Below are 13,830 nucleotides of genomic sequence, written 5' to 3' on the forward strand. Positions count from 1 at the left end.
GGATCTAGACCACATGGAGGCAGAGGGATCAGGAAGGATCTAGACCACATGGAGGCTGAGGGATCAGGAGGGATCTAGACCACATGCAGGCTGAGGGAATTAACTTAAATTAGCATCATGGTCAACACAGACATGGTACACTGAACGGGCTGTTCCGAAGCAGCTGGACTAACTTGCTAGTTGCTCCATGGCCTTCTGTGTGCTCTTTTACTCTGGCATTTGACTTGTTTTGGTGGGTTCAATGATGGCCTGTGTGCAGAGGGAGAGACACTGAAGTGGAATGAAGAGTTCACTGAGTTTCGATAAGAACTGTTCAGAACAAAAGGGAAATATCAGATGCTAGGTCAGCAGGGTTACTAACTAAATTCCTCGAACTGAAATCTACACCGTCACCGCAGCTCAGAAGCAGTAACTCCATGCTAAATTACTCCAGCTCCTTCGCAGTGTCACTAATTGTAATCTTCTTTCCCAGAACAAAGGCTAAGGTAAGCAGGGAGTGCTGTCGCTGGGCTTCTGTTAAGACTTGACAAGACTGGAATGAAAGCAAGGGAGTTAAGTACAACCACAAAGAAAACTTAACTAGCTGGAATGTACATACTGACGAGCATCATTGCTGACCTTTCAGCTGCCCGTCTGTGAGGGCACACACACTCCATGTCTGTGACGTGTTGGTTTAGGTTTGGCAGTTTTTCTACCCTCACACCAAAAGTATTGCTGGACTTGGTTCCAGGAAATGGGCCCGATCAAATGATGCCAGTGTCAGCAGGGGAACATGAGGAAACAGCAATCATATCATACATGGGCGTACCCATCTATGGTCATATCTGTGTGGTTAGGCACAGCTCAACCACCATCGATAAACTTGCTGATGACACCACTGCTGTTGAAGGTGGGGTTGTGGAAGTGTAGAGGAGTGAGATACATCGTCTGGTTGAGCGGTGTGGAAGCAACAACATTGCACTCAAAGTCAGCAAGTCAGCAAGGCCAGGGAATTGATTTGGACTGAGGAAGGGGAAGTTGGGGGCACACACACCGGTCCTCATTGAGGGGTCAGCAGTGGAAAGGTTAAGCAATTTCAAGTTCTTGGTCTCAACAACCCTGAAGATCTATCCTGGGCCCAACATATGGATGCAATTACAAAGGAGGAATGCCAGCAGCTATATGTTATGGAGCTTGAGGAGATTTGGTATGTCACCAAAGACTCCAGCAAATTTCTATAGAAGTACCAGGGAGAGCATTGCGACTGGTTACATGATTGTCTGGTACAGAGGGGCCACCGCACAGGATCGGAAAAAGCTGCAGAGGATTGCAAACTCAGCCAGCTCCATCATGGGCACTGGCCTCCCCAGCATCCAGGACACCTTCAAAAGGCAGTGCCTCATAAAGGCGGCATCCATCACTAAGGACCCTCCCCACCCAGGACGTGCCCTCTCCTCATTGCTACCATCATGGAGGAGGTACAAGAGCGTGAAGACACACAGTCAACATTTTAAGATCAGCTTCTTCTCTTTGTCATCAGATTTTTGAATAGACAACGAACAACTCCATGAACACTACCTCTCTATTTTTGCACTATTTATTTAATTTGAATGTACATTTCTTATTGCATTTATGCACTGCGTGCAAAACAAATTTCACAGCATATGTCTGTGATAATAAACCTCATTAAGATTCTGATTCTGATATCTGAAAGATTAGATAGTTATAGAAATGGATGCAGATCATTTCCAAATTTATAAATAAATAAATAAACAAACTAATACACACACACACCTATTTATATATTCTCCTCATGTTCCCTTAAACCTCTCTCTTTTCACCTTTAAGCCATGACCCCTAGCCATCACCCACCCCTCAGTGGAAAAAGCCTGCTTGCATTTACCCTTTCTATTCCCATCGTAATTTTGTACACCTCTCTCAAATCTCCCCTCATTCTATGTGGTAGGGTCTAAAGTCCTAACTTACTCAATCCTTCCCTCTAACTCAGAATGAGAGGAAATTTGATAGAGGTTTACAAAATTATGAGAGGTATAGATAGTGGAAATGCTAGCAGGCTTTTCTCACCGATGTTGAGTGAGACTAGAACAAGAGTTCACGGGTTAAGGGTGAAAGGGAGAACTTCGCTCAGAGGGCAGTAAGAGTGTGGAATGAGCTGTCAATGGAAGCGGTGAATATGGGCTCAATTTGGACATTTAAGAGGAAGTTGGCTATGTACAAGGATGAGAGTGGTATTGAAGACATGATCCAGGTACAGATCAATGGGATCAGACAAAATAATAGTACAGCCCAGACTAGATGGGGCAGAGGGCCGGTTTCTACTCAATGACTCCATCAAAATGAAGGTCAGTTATGCCACGTTATGAGGTTCCTCCTGTATCTAGTATTGTAAGCAGTTTTAGGCTCCTTATCTAAGAGAGGATGTGCTGTCACTGGGGAGAATTCAGAGGAGGTTCATGAGAATGATTCTGGGAATGAATGGGTTAGTGTATGAGGAACGTTTGAGGGCTCTGCTCCTGTACTCACCGGAGTTTAGAAGAAGGTGGGGGGGGGGGAAATCTCATTAAAACCTATCAAATATTAAAAGACCTAGGCACAGTGGATGTGGAGATGATGTTTCCTATAGTGGGGGAGTTTAGGACCAGAGGACACAGCCTCAGAATAGAGGGAGGCCCATTTAGAACAGAGATGAGAAGGAATTTCTTTAGCCAGTGGGTGGTGAATCTGTGGAATCAGGCAGTTGTGGATGTCAAGTCATTGGGTGTATTTAAGATAGAGGTTAATAAGTTCTTGATTAGTCAGGGCATGAAGGGATATGGGGAGAAGGCAGGAGATTGGGGCTGAGGGGAAAATGGATCAGGCATGACGAAATGGCAGAGCAGACTTGATGGGCCAAATGAACTAATTCTGCTCCTGTATCTTATGGTCTATTAAAGTGACCGTGAATGTATGTTCATGATCTTCTGCAGCTGTAGCTTATCCACTTCAAGGTCCAACATGCTGTGCATTCGGAGATGCTCTTCTGCACACCACTGTTGTAACACTTGGTTATTTGAGTTACTGTCGCCTTCCTGTCAGCTTGAACCAGTCTGGCCTGTCTCCTCTGACTTCTCTCATTAACAAGGCATTTTGCTCATAGAACCTGTACTCACTGGAATTTTTTTTTGTTTTTCCCACCATTCTCTGTGAATTCAAGAGATTGTCATACATGAAAATCCTTGGAGATTAGCAGTTTTAGAGATACGATACTCAAACCACCCTGTCTGGCACCAACAATCGTTCCATGGTCAAAGTCACTTAGATCACATTTCTTTCCCATTCTGATGATTGGTCTGAACAACCACTGAATCTCTTGACCATGTCTACATGCTTTTATGCATTGAGTTGCTGCCACATGATTGGCTGATTGGATACTTGCATTACCGAGCGGGTGTACAGGTGTACCTGATAAAGTGGCCACTGTGTATGTTGGTAGCTTGGACCACTGCACATCTCCCTCCATTTGTGTGATGCTGGCCGATGTTCACTTTGATGTCTTCATTTAGTGCATACTCTCACATAGACAAACCCAAATTCTCCCAAAGCAAACCCAGAAACAAAACGTCTTTGGAAGGTTTTACAAGACTGAGGATCAGTTAGGCCAATCTGCAGCATCTCATTGAGGTCAGGGTTCACTGACAATCAACGGGAGGGGGGAGGGAAGGTCGAATATTCATTCTAAGAAATGTGAACCAGAGACATGGAACGACATTATGGGAGACACATTTTGAACTCACTTAATCAAAGATGTGAAGAAGACACAAAAAATGCACAAGATGAAGGTAAGACAAACATCACCAATTTATTGACATGTTAAATGGGGACACAGTTGTTGGGGGAAAATGCAGACATCATGGACAATTGTCCCTAGGTTGGCAACAGAATTGTGCTCGTTTTTATTAAAATACTATTACCCTCTGAATTTTGGAATCTTTTCTATTGACTTAAAGATCTTGAATCAACTTTGTTTCTGCGATAGAATGGGTGGAGCTTCAGAGAACTTGATATCTGTCTTTTGTCAGATATGCCTGGAGCCGATGTGGTGAACTTGAATTTGGAAGGACTGTTCTTCTGCGGAATGGATGTCTTTATCTTAGCATGAGGGTTTGGAGAGTAACAGAAGATAAAGGAAGCCCCTACACGAAGGTGACACCCCGCCACCTGGATGATGACAATCTGAGTGAAATGCCCTCAGGGATTCCAGTTATAGTGTTGTTATAAACTGCAGGCACTGTGTTCTTGTCGAATCCGAATGGCGATCCAAATAAATGTATTCCTTTTATGACTTGGTTACCATGCTTGTTAAGGCAATACCTCGAGAAGGTGGCATCCTTCACTAAAGACCCTCATCATCCAGGACATGCCCTCTTCTCGATACTACCATTGGGGAGGTGCTACAGGAGCCTGAAGACCCACACTGTATGATGCAGGAACAGCTTCCTCCCCTCCACCATCCCATTTCTGAACCCCCCATGAATCCGTGAACACTATCTTTCTTTTGGCCCTACTTGTCTGTTCATTTTGTAACTCCGCCATATACGGTCCCGAGCCTGGCTGCGGAAGGAGGAGGAGGGTTGGACACGGGGCTAGCAACCCCATCCTGTAAAAAATCACAGAAACGCCAGCAGAGGCTCCAAAGACCCGAGGCCTGAGAAAGGGAGGATTTTCGATGAGTTGCACCTTGAAGGACTGAAAGTGTGGACCAGGACACAGGACTCTGACTAGCTTCTGCCAGCAGCCTGTGCCCCTGCAGGGAAGATGGGCTTAAGAAAAAGTAGTTTTTATTTTGTAATTTACAGTGATTTTACATCTTTGAATGGTACTGTTGCCACAAGACAACAAATTTAAGTTATTGATAATAAATCTAAATCTGGTTAAAGCTAGAATTATATGGAGCAAACCTGGTCAGCCTTGATGTTTTCTTGGTTAGAACTCACTCTTGGGACTCTCCCTTCCTTCTTCCGACTCACTACCTACATTAGTGGGGACCTGGAAAGCTACTTGTGGACATCTCTTGGTATTGAGGCAGACCAATTTCTGAAGTGTTGCAGACTTGACTATGTCAAACCCCGTTTGTCCTCCGAACGTACTTGGCTTCCAATAAAAGGGAGAGCAGATTGGATTGCCTAGGAGGCCTTTGAGGGAGAAAGGAGCTCCCATTTCCACAATGCTCTCCCCAAATATGCTGTTCTTGTATGGAGTCTCCAGGAGCAAACCAAGAAAAAATTCCATCGCGTCAATGTCTCCATACAGTTCCTCCAGTCTTGCGGCTATTTCAGTTTCCCCTGTGGAGAGCAGGATGAACAGCAGCTGCAGTAGTATCAGCCTTTAAACATTCAACAAATCAATATAAGACGGGGATTAGGAAGGTGTATGGTGTGTTGGGTCTTTATTAATCGGGTTTAGTTAGTTTGGAACTATTTTACGTGCTGAAGGGCCTGTTCCTGTGCTGTACTGTTCTATGTTCTTTGAATTGATAGTGTGTATAAAATGGTGTATACTGTTGGGCTTCGTTAGTCAGGGACTGAGTTCAAGAGCCATGAGATGATGTTGCAGCTCTATAAAACCCTAGTTAGGCCACACTTGGAGTATTGTGTTCAGTTCTGGTCACCTCATAATAGGAAGGGTGTGGAAGCTTTGGAGAAGGTGCAGAGGAGATTTACCAGGATGCCACCTGGAATAGAGAGCTTGTCTTATGAGGTACTGAGCGAGCTAGGGCTTTTCTCAATGGAGGGAAGAAGGATTTACTGGGAAAAGGAATTGTTGATGTTTTGGGTTGAGCCCCTGTGTCAGGGTGATCATCTGTAACCTCCTGTTGGAAGATCGGGGAGGTGAATGTATGGACTGGAATTACTCTGGTGGCGATGGCAGACAGGTGTCTCCTTTGTGTCGGTCAGTGACGCACAGGGTCCAGCACCTCGAGGAAAGGTCATTTTCACAGGGACATAGTCCAGTAGCTCTGGGTGGACTTGGGTTCTGGGGAAGGTCCATGCAAGGTAAGTGCACCACGTTCTCACCCCCTTCATTACCCCGCTTCTCCCCTCCCTATTTCTACTGCCTCCAGCTCATTCCCTCCTCTCCAACTCCCAATCCCTTCATCCTCAACTGCTTCCCTCTCTCACCTATTCTTTTCAACCCCTCTCTTCACATCCTCATCTCTTCTATTTTCCTCAGCCCTCCATTCCCAACCATCCCCCACCTCTGCACCCCTCCAACTCGTCCTTCCGTCACCTCTTCCATCACTCTCTCGTTCACTTCCTTTCCCCTCCATTTACCCCACCCCTCTACATCCTCATCTACTGCCTCCACATCCTCAGCCCTGCATCTCTCATCCTCACTTCTCAACCCACCAAAATCTCCACCCCTGCCCCTCACAACACTCTCCATTTCCCCATTCTCTCACACCCTTTCCATCTCCTCAACTTCCACTTCTCTCCACTTCCTCATTCCATCCACCCCTCCAACCCCTCAGGTAGCATCATGCTGGGCCTTCTGTCAGTCACTTGAAACTGAGGCCATTGCCTGGAATTTGCCTGTATAAACCTGCCTGTTGGTACATCTCGCGTGCACCTCGCCCTGCCACTCCTTCAGTTGACTGTGGACCTCACAGCCCTCAGAGCTGTGAAACATACCGGTTGCATCACTGTCTGGTATGGGAAGGGGGGGCCACTGCACAGGATCGGAAAAAGCTGCAGAGAGTTGTAAACTCAGCCAGCTCCATCATGGACACTGGCCTCCCCAGCATCCAGGACACCTTCAAAAGGTGATTAAAGGTGATTCCTCAGAAAGGTGGCATCCATGAAGGACCCCCATCACACAGGACATGCCCTCTTCTCATTGTTACCATCAAGGAGGTGGTACAGGTGCCTGAAGACACACACTTAATGTATCAGGAACAGCTTCTTCCCCTCTGCCATCAGATTTCTGAGCAGATATTTATCCCATGAAGGCCACCTCGCTACCTTTTGCTCGCTTTTTGAACTACTTACTTCAATTTTTTTTACCTATACTTCTTACCGTAATTTATAGTTTTTATTATGTATTACAATATACTTCTGCCACAAAACAATAAATTTCACGACATATGCCAGTGATATCGGGTTGGGATTGTGGTGCTGTCTTTACCTGTCAGCTCCTGGAAAGATTTGTAGGGGACCAGGCCGAACCACTTGCGATACTCGTTGAACGGCTGCAGTCTCAGCTGTCGCTCATGCTCTATGACGCTGATGGCCACATTCAGTACGTGTTTGTTTATGTTTCTTCCCCCGCCGATCTGTGGCAAGAAGTTGGACTTTTTAAAAATTGATTCATCGTTTCTTTATGGAAAAGTTTGTATTGTTGATTATTGGTTGCATAGTGGTTAGCGGAACACTTTACAGCACCCATAATCACCAATCAGGGTTCAATTCACAATGCTGTCTTTAAGGAGTTTGTATGTCCTCCCTTATGTTTCCTCCGAGATCCTGTTTCCTCCCACATTCCAAAGACATATGGGTTAGGGTAACAAAATTGCGGGCTTGTTATGCTGGCAACGGAATCATGGTGACATATGGAGGCTGCCCCTGTTGGCCGTTGACACAAACAACATATTTCATTGTATACAAGAGAAAGTCTACAGATGCTGGAAATCCAAGTAACACACACAAAATGCTGGAGGAACTCAGCAGGTCAGGCAGCATCAATGGAAAAAGGTACAGTCAACGTTTCAGACCAAGACCAGCTGAAGGGTCTTGGCCTGAAACATCAACTGTACTCTTTTCCATAGATGCTGCCTGGACTGCTGAGTTCCTCCAGCATTTTGTGTGTGTGTTTTGATGTTTCGAATTACATATGACAAATAAGGCTAATCTATTCTAATAACAGAATTTGGATAGACAGTCAGCATGGATGAGTTGGGCCGATGGGCCTGCTCTGGGCAGTATGACTCTATAAACACAAACAGCAACAACTTGTACTACTGATGGTGATGGGGAGGGAACCATCGGCCCCAGGACCTTGGGACAGAAGTCCTTGTGAAGTTCAAAGTAAATTTATTATCAAAGTACATATATGTCACCATATACAACCCTGAGATTCATTTTCCTGTGGGCATTCACAGTAAATAGAAGCACAATAGAATCAGTGGAAAACCACACATAAGATGGACAATCAGTGTATAAAAGGCAACAAACTGAGCAAATACTAAAGACAAAAGAGTAATAATAAATAAATAAGCAATAAATATTGAAAACATGAGATGAAGAGTCCTTGAAAGTGAGTTCATAGTTTGTGGGAACAGGTCGGTGCTTGAATGAAGTTTTCCCCTTTGGTTCAAGAGCCTGATGGTTGCGGGGTAATAACTGTTCCTCAACATGAAGGGGGGAGTGCTGAGGCCTCTGTACCTCATTCCTGATGGCAACAGTGAGAAGAGAGCATGGTCTGGGTGGTGGGGTCCCTGATGATGGATGCTACTTTCCTGCAGCTGTGGTCCTTGTTGATGTGCTCAGCGATGGGAAAGTTGCCCTTGGGAGAGAGGAGTTCTTGTTTAGCACCTGGTGTGGGAAAGTTATTCCATGATTATTCCCTCAATGGATCCCACGCATTAGGGTGAAGTGTATGGTCATGGACTTTGGTCGAAGAAATGAAAGGGTCAACTATTTTCTAAATGGAGAGAAAGTTAAAAATCTGAGTTGTGAAGGGACTTTGGAGTCCTTGTGGAAGATTCCCTTAAGGTTAATTTGTAGATTGACTCAGTGGTGAAGAAGGCAAATGCAATGTTTCAAGAGGGTGAGAATATAAAAGCAAGGATATAATGCTGAGGAAATCCAATAACAAACGAGAAAATTTGCAGATTCTGGAAATCCAAACAACACACAGAAACAGTCAATGTTTCTAACTGAGGCCCTTCATCAAGGCTAAAAATGAAGATGTCAGACATCCATAGATCATTTTCATGGACTCTGCTAAGTTCCTCCAGCTTTCTGTGTGTGTCATTGGATGTCAACTGTTCGGTTCATGGCTCTTCTGTAGAACCAAACAAGATCATTAACTGTCGCTTCTGTTTCCAAGCCGGACTTGGAGAATGAAGCATCAATTAATGGCTCATGGAGCCATGGAGAGGGGTACTTACTGCCCACTCCCGAAATGAGAGACCGTAAGGGTAGCACACAGAAACTAGAAGAGATATTTAGACAGGCACATAAATGGAGGGATATGGACATTGGGTATACAGAAAGGATGAGTGTTTGATTACAAATTTAGTTGGTTTGGCACAACATTGGGGCCAAAGGGCCTGTTCCCTCCAGCTCATGTTCTACGTTTTACATTCCATGTTCGATGGGAACTCTGGCTGCTGGTCCAGTAACATAACCACTGTTGTACCCTGCTCCTGATTGAGACACACCAATATCTCATGCTAATTCTCTGCCAATTCAGTCACCTAGAGCCAAAAAATTATTTTTACCCGTCCTGCTCTCTGCACCGTGAACGATTCCAGTAAAGTGTCCACTCCTTCATCCAACAGTACGTTCGGCTTGAAGAGGAAGTCTTCATACTTGTAGTCATGCCCTTTGACCTGGAAGGTGTCAGGCATGAGCGGGTGCCAGTGGTACAGGTGGTTAAACTCCACGGCAATCCGGTTCCGATACTGAAATTGCTCCTTAAACAGCAGCTCTGGATTAAACTGCATACTGAAGTGGTAACCGCTCAGATGCTGGACGTAGTCCTCGATCACTATTTTAATAGTTTCACCTGTGGTGGAGAGGAGTAAACAGACGTATAAAATCAAACTGATGTTCACCAGCTCAAGAACTTCAAACAGTAACATCTTCCCCCAGGCTGTGAGACTAACGAATACCCTACCGTCACCAAGGTCTTGTCACTAGAACAGCAAGCTGTTTACTGTTTACCTCCACTGGGCATTTGAATTCTATTTTATTGACTTATTTATAGTTTAATATTTTGCTTTATATGCCGTGTGTGGTATATGTTTTGAGGGTGTACTGTGGTCCGGAGGAACGTTTTCTCGTTTGGTTATAGAGTCAGGTGACAATGAACTTAAACTTGAAATACATAGAACACAGAGCACGTCCTTTGGCCCACAATGTTGAGTCGACCTTCTAACCTACTCTAAGATCAATACAACCCTTCCCTCGCACACAGCCCTCCATTTTTCTATCATCCGTGTGCCTTAAATGCCCCTAATGTATCTGCCCTCTACCACCACCCCTGGAAGGGCAATCCAAATACCCACCACTCTCTGTGTAAAGAACCTGCCTCCGACACCCCCGCATACTTTCCACCAATCACCTTAAAATTATACCTTCTTATATTAGCCATTTTCTGCCCTGGGAAAAATCCACTCTATCGCTTATCATCTCGTACACCTCAATCAAGTCACCTCTCATTCTTCACTCCAAAGAGAAACTCCTCAGCTCGTTCAGCCAATCTTCATAAGACTTGTTCTCTAATCCAGATAGCCTCCTGGTAGATCTCCTCTGCACCCTCTCTAAAGTTTCTACATCCAGAGCTAAACACAATGCCGCAAGTGTGGTCTTAGCAGGGTTTTATAGAGCTGCAACATTACTTCACTGCTCTCGAACTTAATCCACTGACTAATGAAGGACAACACACCATACACCTTTATAACCACCCTATCAACTCAAAGAGCACAGAACAGTACAGTACCACACAGATACAGGCCCTTCAGCACACAACATTATTGCAAGCTAATTAAACCTGAGGTTAAACTACCCCTTTCTGCCTACACAAAGTCATATCCATCCAGTCTCTGCACATCCATGAGCCTATCTAAGAGTCTCCTAAATGCCCCTGGAGTACCTGCTTTCACCACCACCCTGGCAATGCGTTTCACATACCCACCCTTCTGCGTATATAAAAATGCCCTGCACATGTCTTTCAACTTGCCCTCTCTCATCTTAAATGCTAGACCATACACACAGCGGCCACTTTATTTACGCCTGTACACCTGCTCATTAATGCAAACATCTAATCAGCCAATCATGTGGCAGCAACTCAATGCATAAAAGCATGCAGACATGGTCAAGAGGTTCGGTTGTTGCTCAGACCAAACATCAGAATGGGGAAGAAATGTGATCTGAGTGACTTTGAAGGTGGAATGATTGTTGGTTCCAGATGGGGAGGTTTGAGTGTCTCAGAAACTGCTGATCTCCTGGGATTTTCATGCACAACAATCTCTAGAGTTTACAAAGATTGTTGCAAAAAGCAGAAAATATCCAGAGAATAGCAGTTCTCTGGGCAGAAATACCTTGTTTATGAGGGAGGTCAGAGGAGAATGCCCAGACTGGTTCAAGCTACCAGGAAGGTGACAGTAACCCAAATAACCACACATTACACAGTGGTGTGCAGGAGAGCATCTCTGAATTCACAATATGTTAAACTTTAAAGTGGATGGGTTACTACAGCAGAAGAGCATGAACACACACCCAGTGGCCACTCTCTTAGCTACCTAATAGTAGCCACGGAGTATAGAACATCGACAACTACATCACAACTTCGGCCCACAATGTTGTGCCGACCATGTAGCCTACTCTGGAAACTGCCTAGAGTTTCTCTACCGCACAGCCCTCTATTTTTCTAAGCTCCATGTACCTATCTAAGAGTCTCTTAAAAGACCCCATTGTATCTGACTCCACCACCGTCACTGGCAGTGCATTCCACGCACCCACCACCCTCTGTGTGGAAATCCTATTCTGATATTCCCCTTGTACCTACTTCCAAGCACCTTAAAACTCTGCCCCCTCGTGTTAGCCATTTCAGCCCTGGGAAAAAGCCTCTGGCTATCCACAAAATCAATGTCTCTCATCATCTTATACACCTCTATCAGGTCACCTCTCATCCTCCGTCACTCTAAGGAGAAAAGGCCAAGTTCACTCAAACTATTTTCATAAGGTACGCCCTCCAATTCAGGCAATATCCTTGTAAATCTCCTCTGCACTCTTTCTACAGTATCCACATCCTTCCTGTAGTGAGGTGACCAGAAGTGAACACAGTACTCCAAGTGGGGTCTGACCAGGGTCCTACATAGCTGTAACATTACCTCTCGGCTCCTAAACTCAATCCCATGGTTGATGAATGCCAACACACCATAGGCCTTCTTAACAACACTGTCAACCTGCGCAGCAGCTTTGAGTGTCCTATGGACACGGACCCCAAGATATCTTTGATCCTCCACACTGCCAAGAGTCTTACCTTTAATATTATATTCTGTCTTCATTTTTGACCTACCAAAATGAGGCAATTCACACTTATCTGGGTTGAACTCCATCTGCCACTTCCCAGCCCAGTTCTGCATCCTATCAACGTCCCGCTGCAAACTTTAACAACCCTCCAGACTACCTACAACACCTCCAACCTTTGTGTCATCAGCAAACTTACTAACCCACCCTTCTACTTCCTCATCCAGGTCACTTATAAAAATCACAAAGAGGAGAGGGTCACACCCACCCACCCCAATAGCCAGAGCCTGCTATACCCTCTACTGTGTCTATTGTCTTGTTTATTATTTATTATTATTTATTGTAGCGCCTGCACTGTTTTGTGCACTTTATGCAGTCCTGGGTAGGTCTGTAGTCTAGTGTAGTTTTTGTATTGTTTCATGTAGCACCATGGCCCTGGAGAACATTGTCTCATTTTTACTATGATCTGTACCAGCAGTTATGGTTGAAATGACAATAAAAAGTGACTTGACTTTATGACACACACACCCACTCTCTCTCACACACACACACACTTACTCTTACACACAGTGCTGCACACAATGACACATGCACTCACTTGCACACACACACTCACTCTTATATACACAATGCACACACTCATTCTCCCACACACAAAGATGCACATACTCACTCTCTCTCACACACACACACACACATTACGACTTATGCACACACTCACACAGTCACTCATCAGACCTTAAGACATAAGAGCAGAATCAGGCCATTCAGCCCATCAGGTCTGCTCCGCTATTCCATCGTGTCTGATCCCTAATCCCACTCAACCTCATACACCTGCCTTCTCGCCATATCCTTTGATGTCCTAATCAATCAGGAAAAATCAATTTCCACTTTAAATATACTCACGGACTTGGTCCCCACCAGTCTGTGGCAGAGCGTTCCACAGATTCACTATTCTCTGGCTAAAAATATTCCTCCTTACCTCTGTTCTAAAGGGTTACCCCTCAATTTTGAGGCTGTGCCCTCTATTTCTAGATATCCTCAATGAGATCCCTACACAGTTTTCTAAATTCCAGTGAGTACAGGCCCAAAGCTGCCAAACGCTCCTCATATGTTAACCCCCTCATTCCTGGAATCATCCTCGTCAACCTCCTCAGGACTCTCTCCAATGACAACACATCTTTTCAGAGATGTAGGGCCCAAAATTATTGACAATACCCCAAGTGCAGCCTGACCAGTGTCTTATAAAGCTTCAGCATTATCTCCTTGCTTTTGTATTCAATTCCCCTTGAAATAAATGGCAGCATTGCATTTACCACAGACTCAACCTGTAAATTAACTTTCTTGGAGCCTTGCATGAGGACTCCCAAGTCTCTCTGTACCTTTGATGTACGAATTTTCTCCCCACTTAGATAATAGTCTGAACTATTGTTCCTTTACCAAAATGCATTATCATGCATTTTCCAACACTGTTCCATCTGCCACTTCTTTGCCCATTCTTCCAATTTGTCTAAGTCCTGCTACAATTGCATTGCTTCCTCAGCACTACCTACCCCTCCACCTATCTTCATATCAACTGCAAATTTTGCCACAAAGC

General features: G+C 44.8%; 1 protein-coding gene across 1 annotated transcript in view; it reads right to left on the minus strand.

Moving 5' to 3' along the window:
• Nucleotides 1-3,819: 3,819 nt before the first annotated feature.
• Nucleotides 3,820-13,830, minus strand: part of LOC140186299 (prostaglandin G/H synthase 1-like) — a 121,059-nt gene continuing 111,048 nt past the window's right edge. Inside the window, exons 9-11 of the mRNA XM_072240392.1 lie at nucleotides 9,479-9,765; nucleotides 7,162-7,309; nucleotides 3,820-5,321 (exon numbers count right to left, since the gene is read on the minus strand). Of these exons, the coding sequence (XP_072096493.1) occupies nucleotides 4,963-5,321; nucleotides 7,162-7,309; nucleotides 9,479-9,765 (794 nt within the window). The 3' untranslated portion in view covers nucleotides 3,820-4,962. The remainder of the gene's footprint in view (nucleotides 5,322-7,161; nucleotides 7,310-9,478; nucleotides 9,766-13,830) is intronic.

The sequence above is a fragment of the Mobula birostris genome, chromosome 22 (genome assembly GCF_030028105.1).
Source record: "Mobula birostris isolate sMobBir1 chromosome 22, sMobBir1.hap1, whole genome shotgun sequence".
Classification (NCBI taxonomy): Eukaryota; Metazoa; Chordata; class Chondrichthyes; order Myliobatiformes; family Myliobatidae; genus Mobula; species Mobula birostris.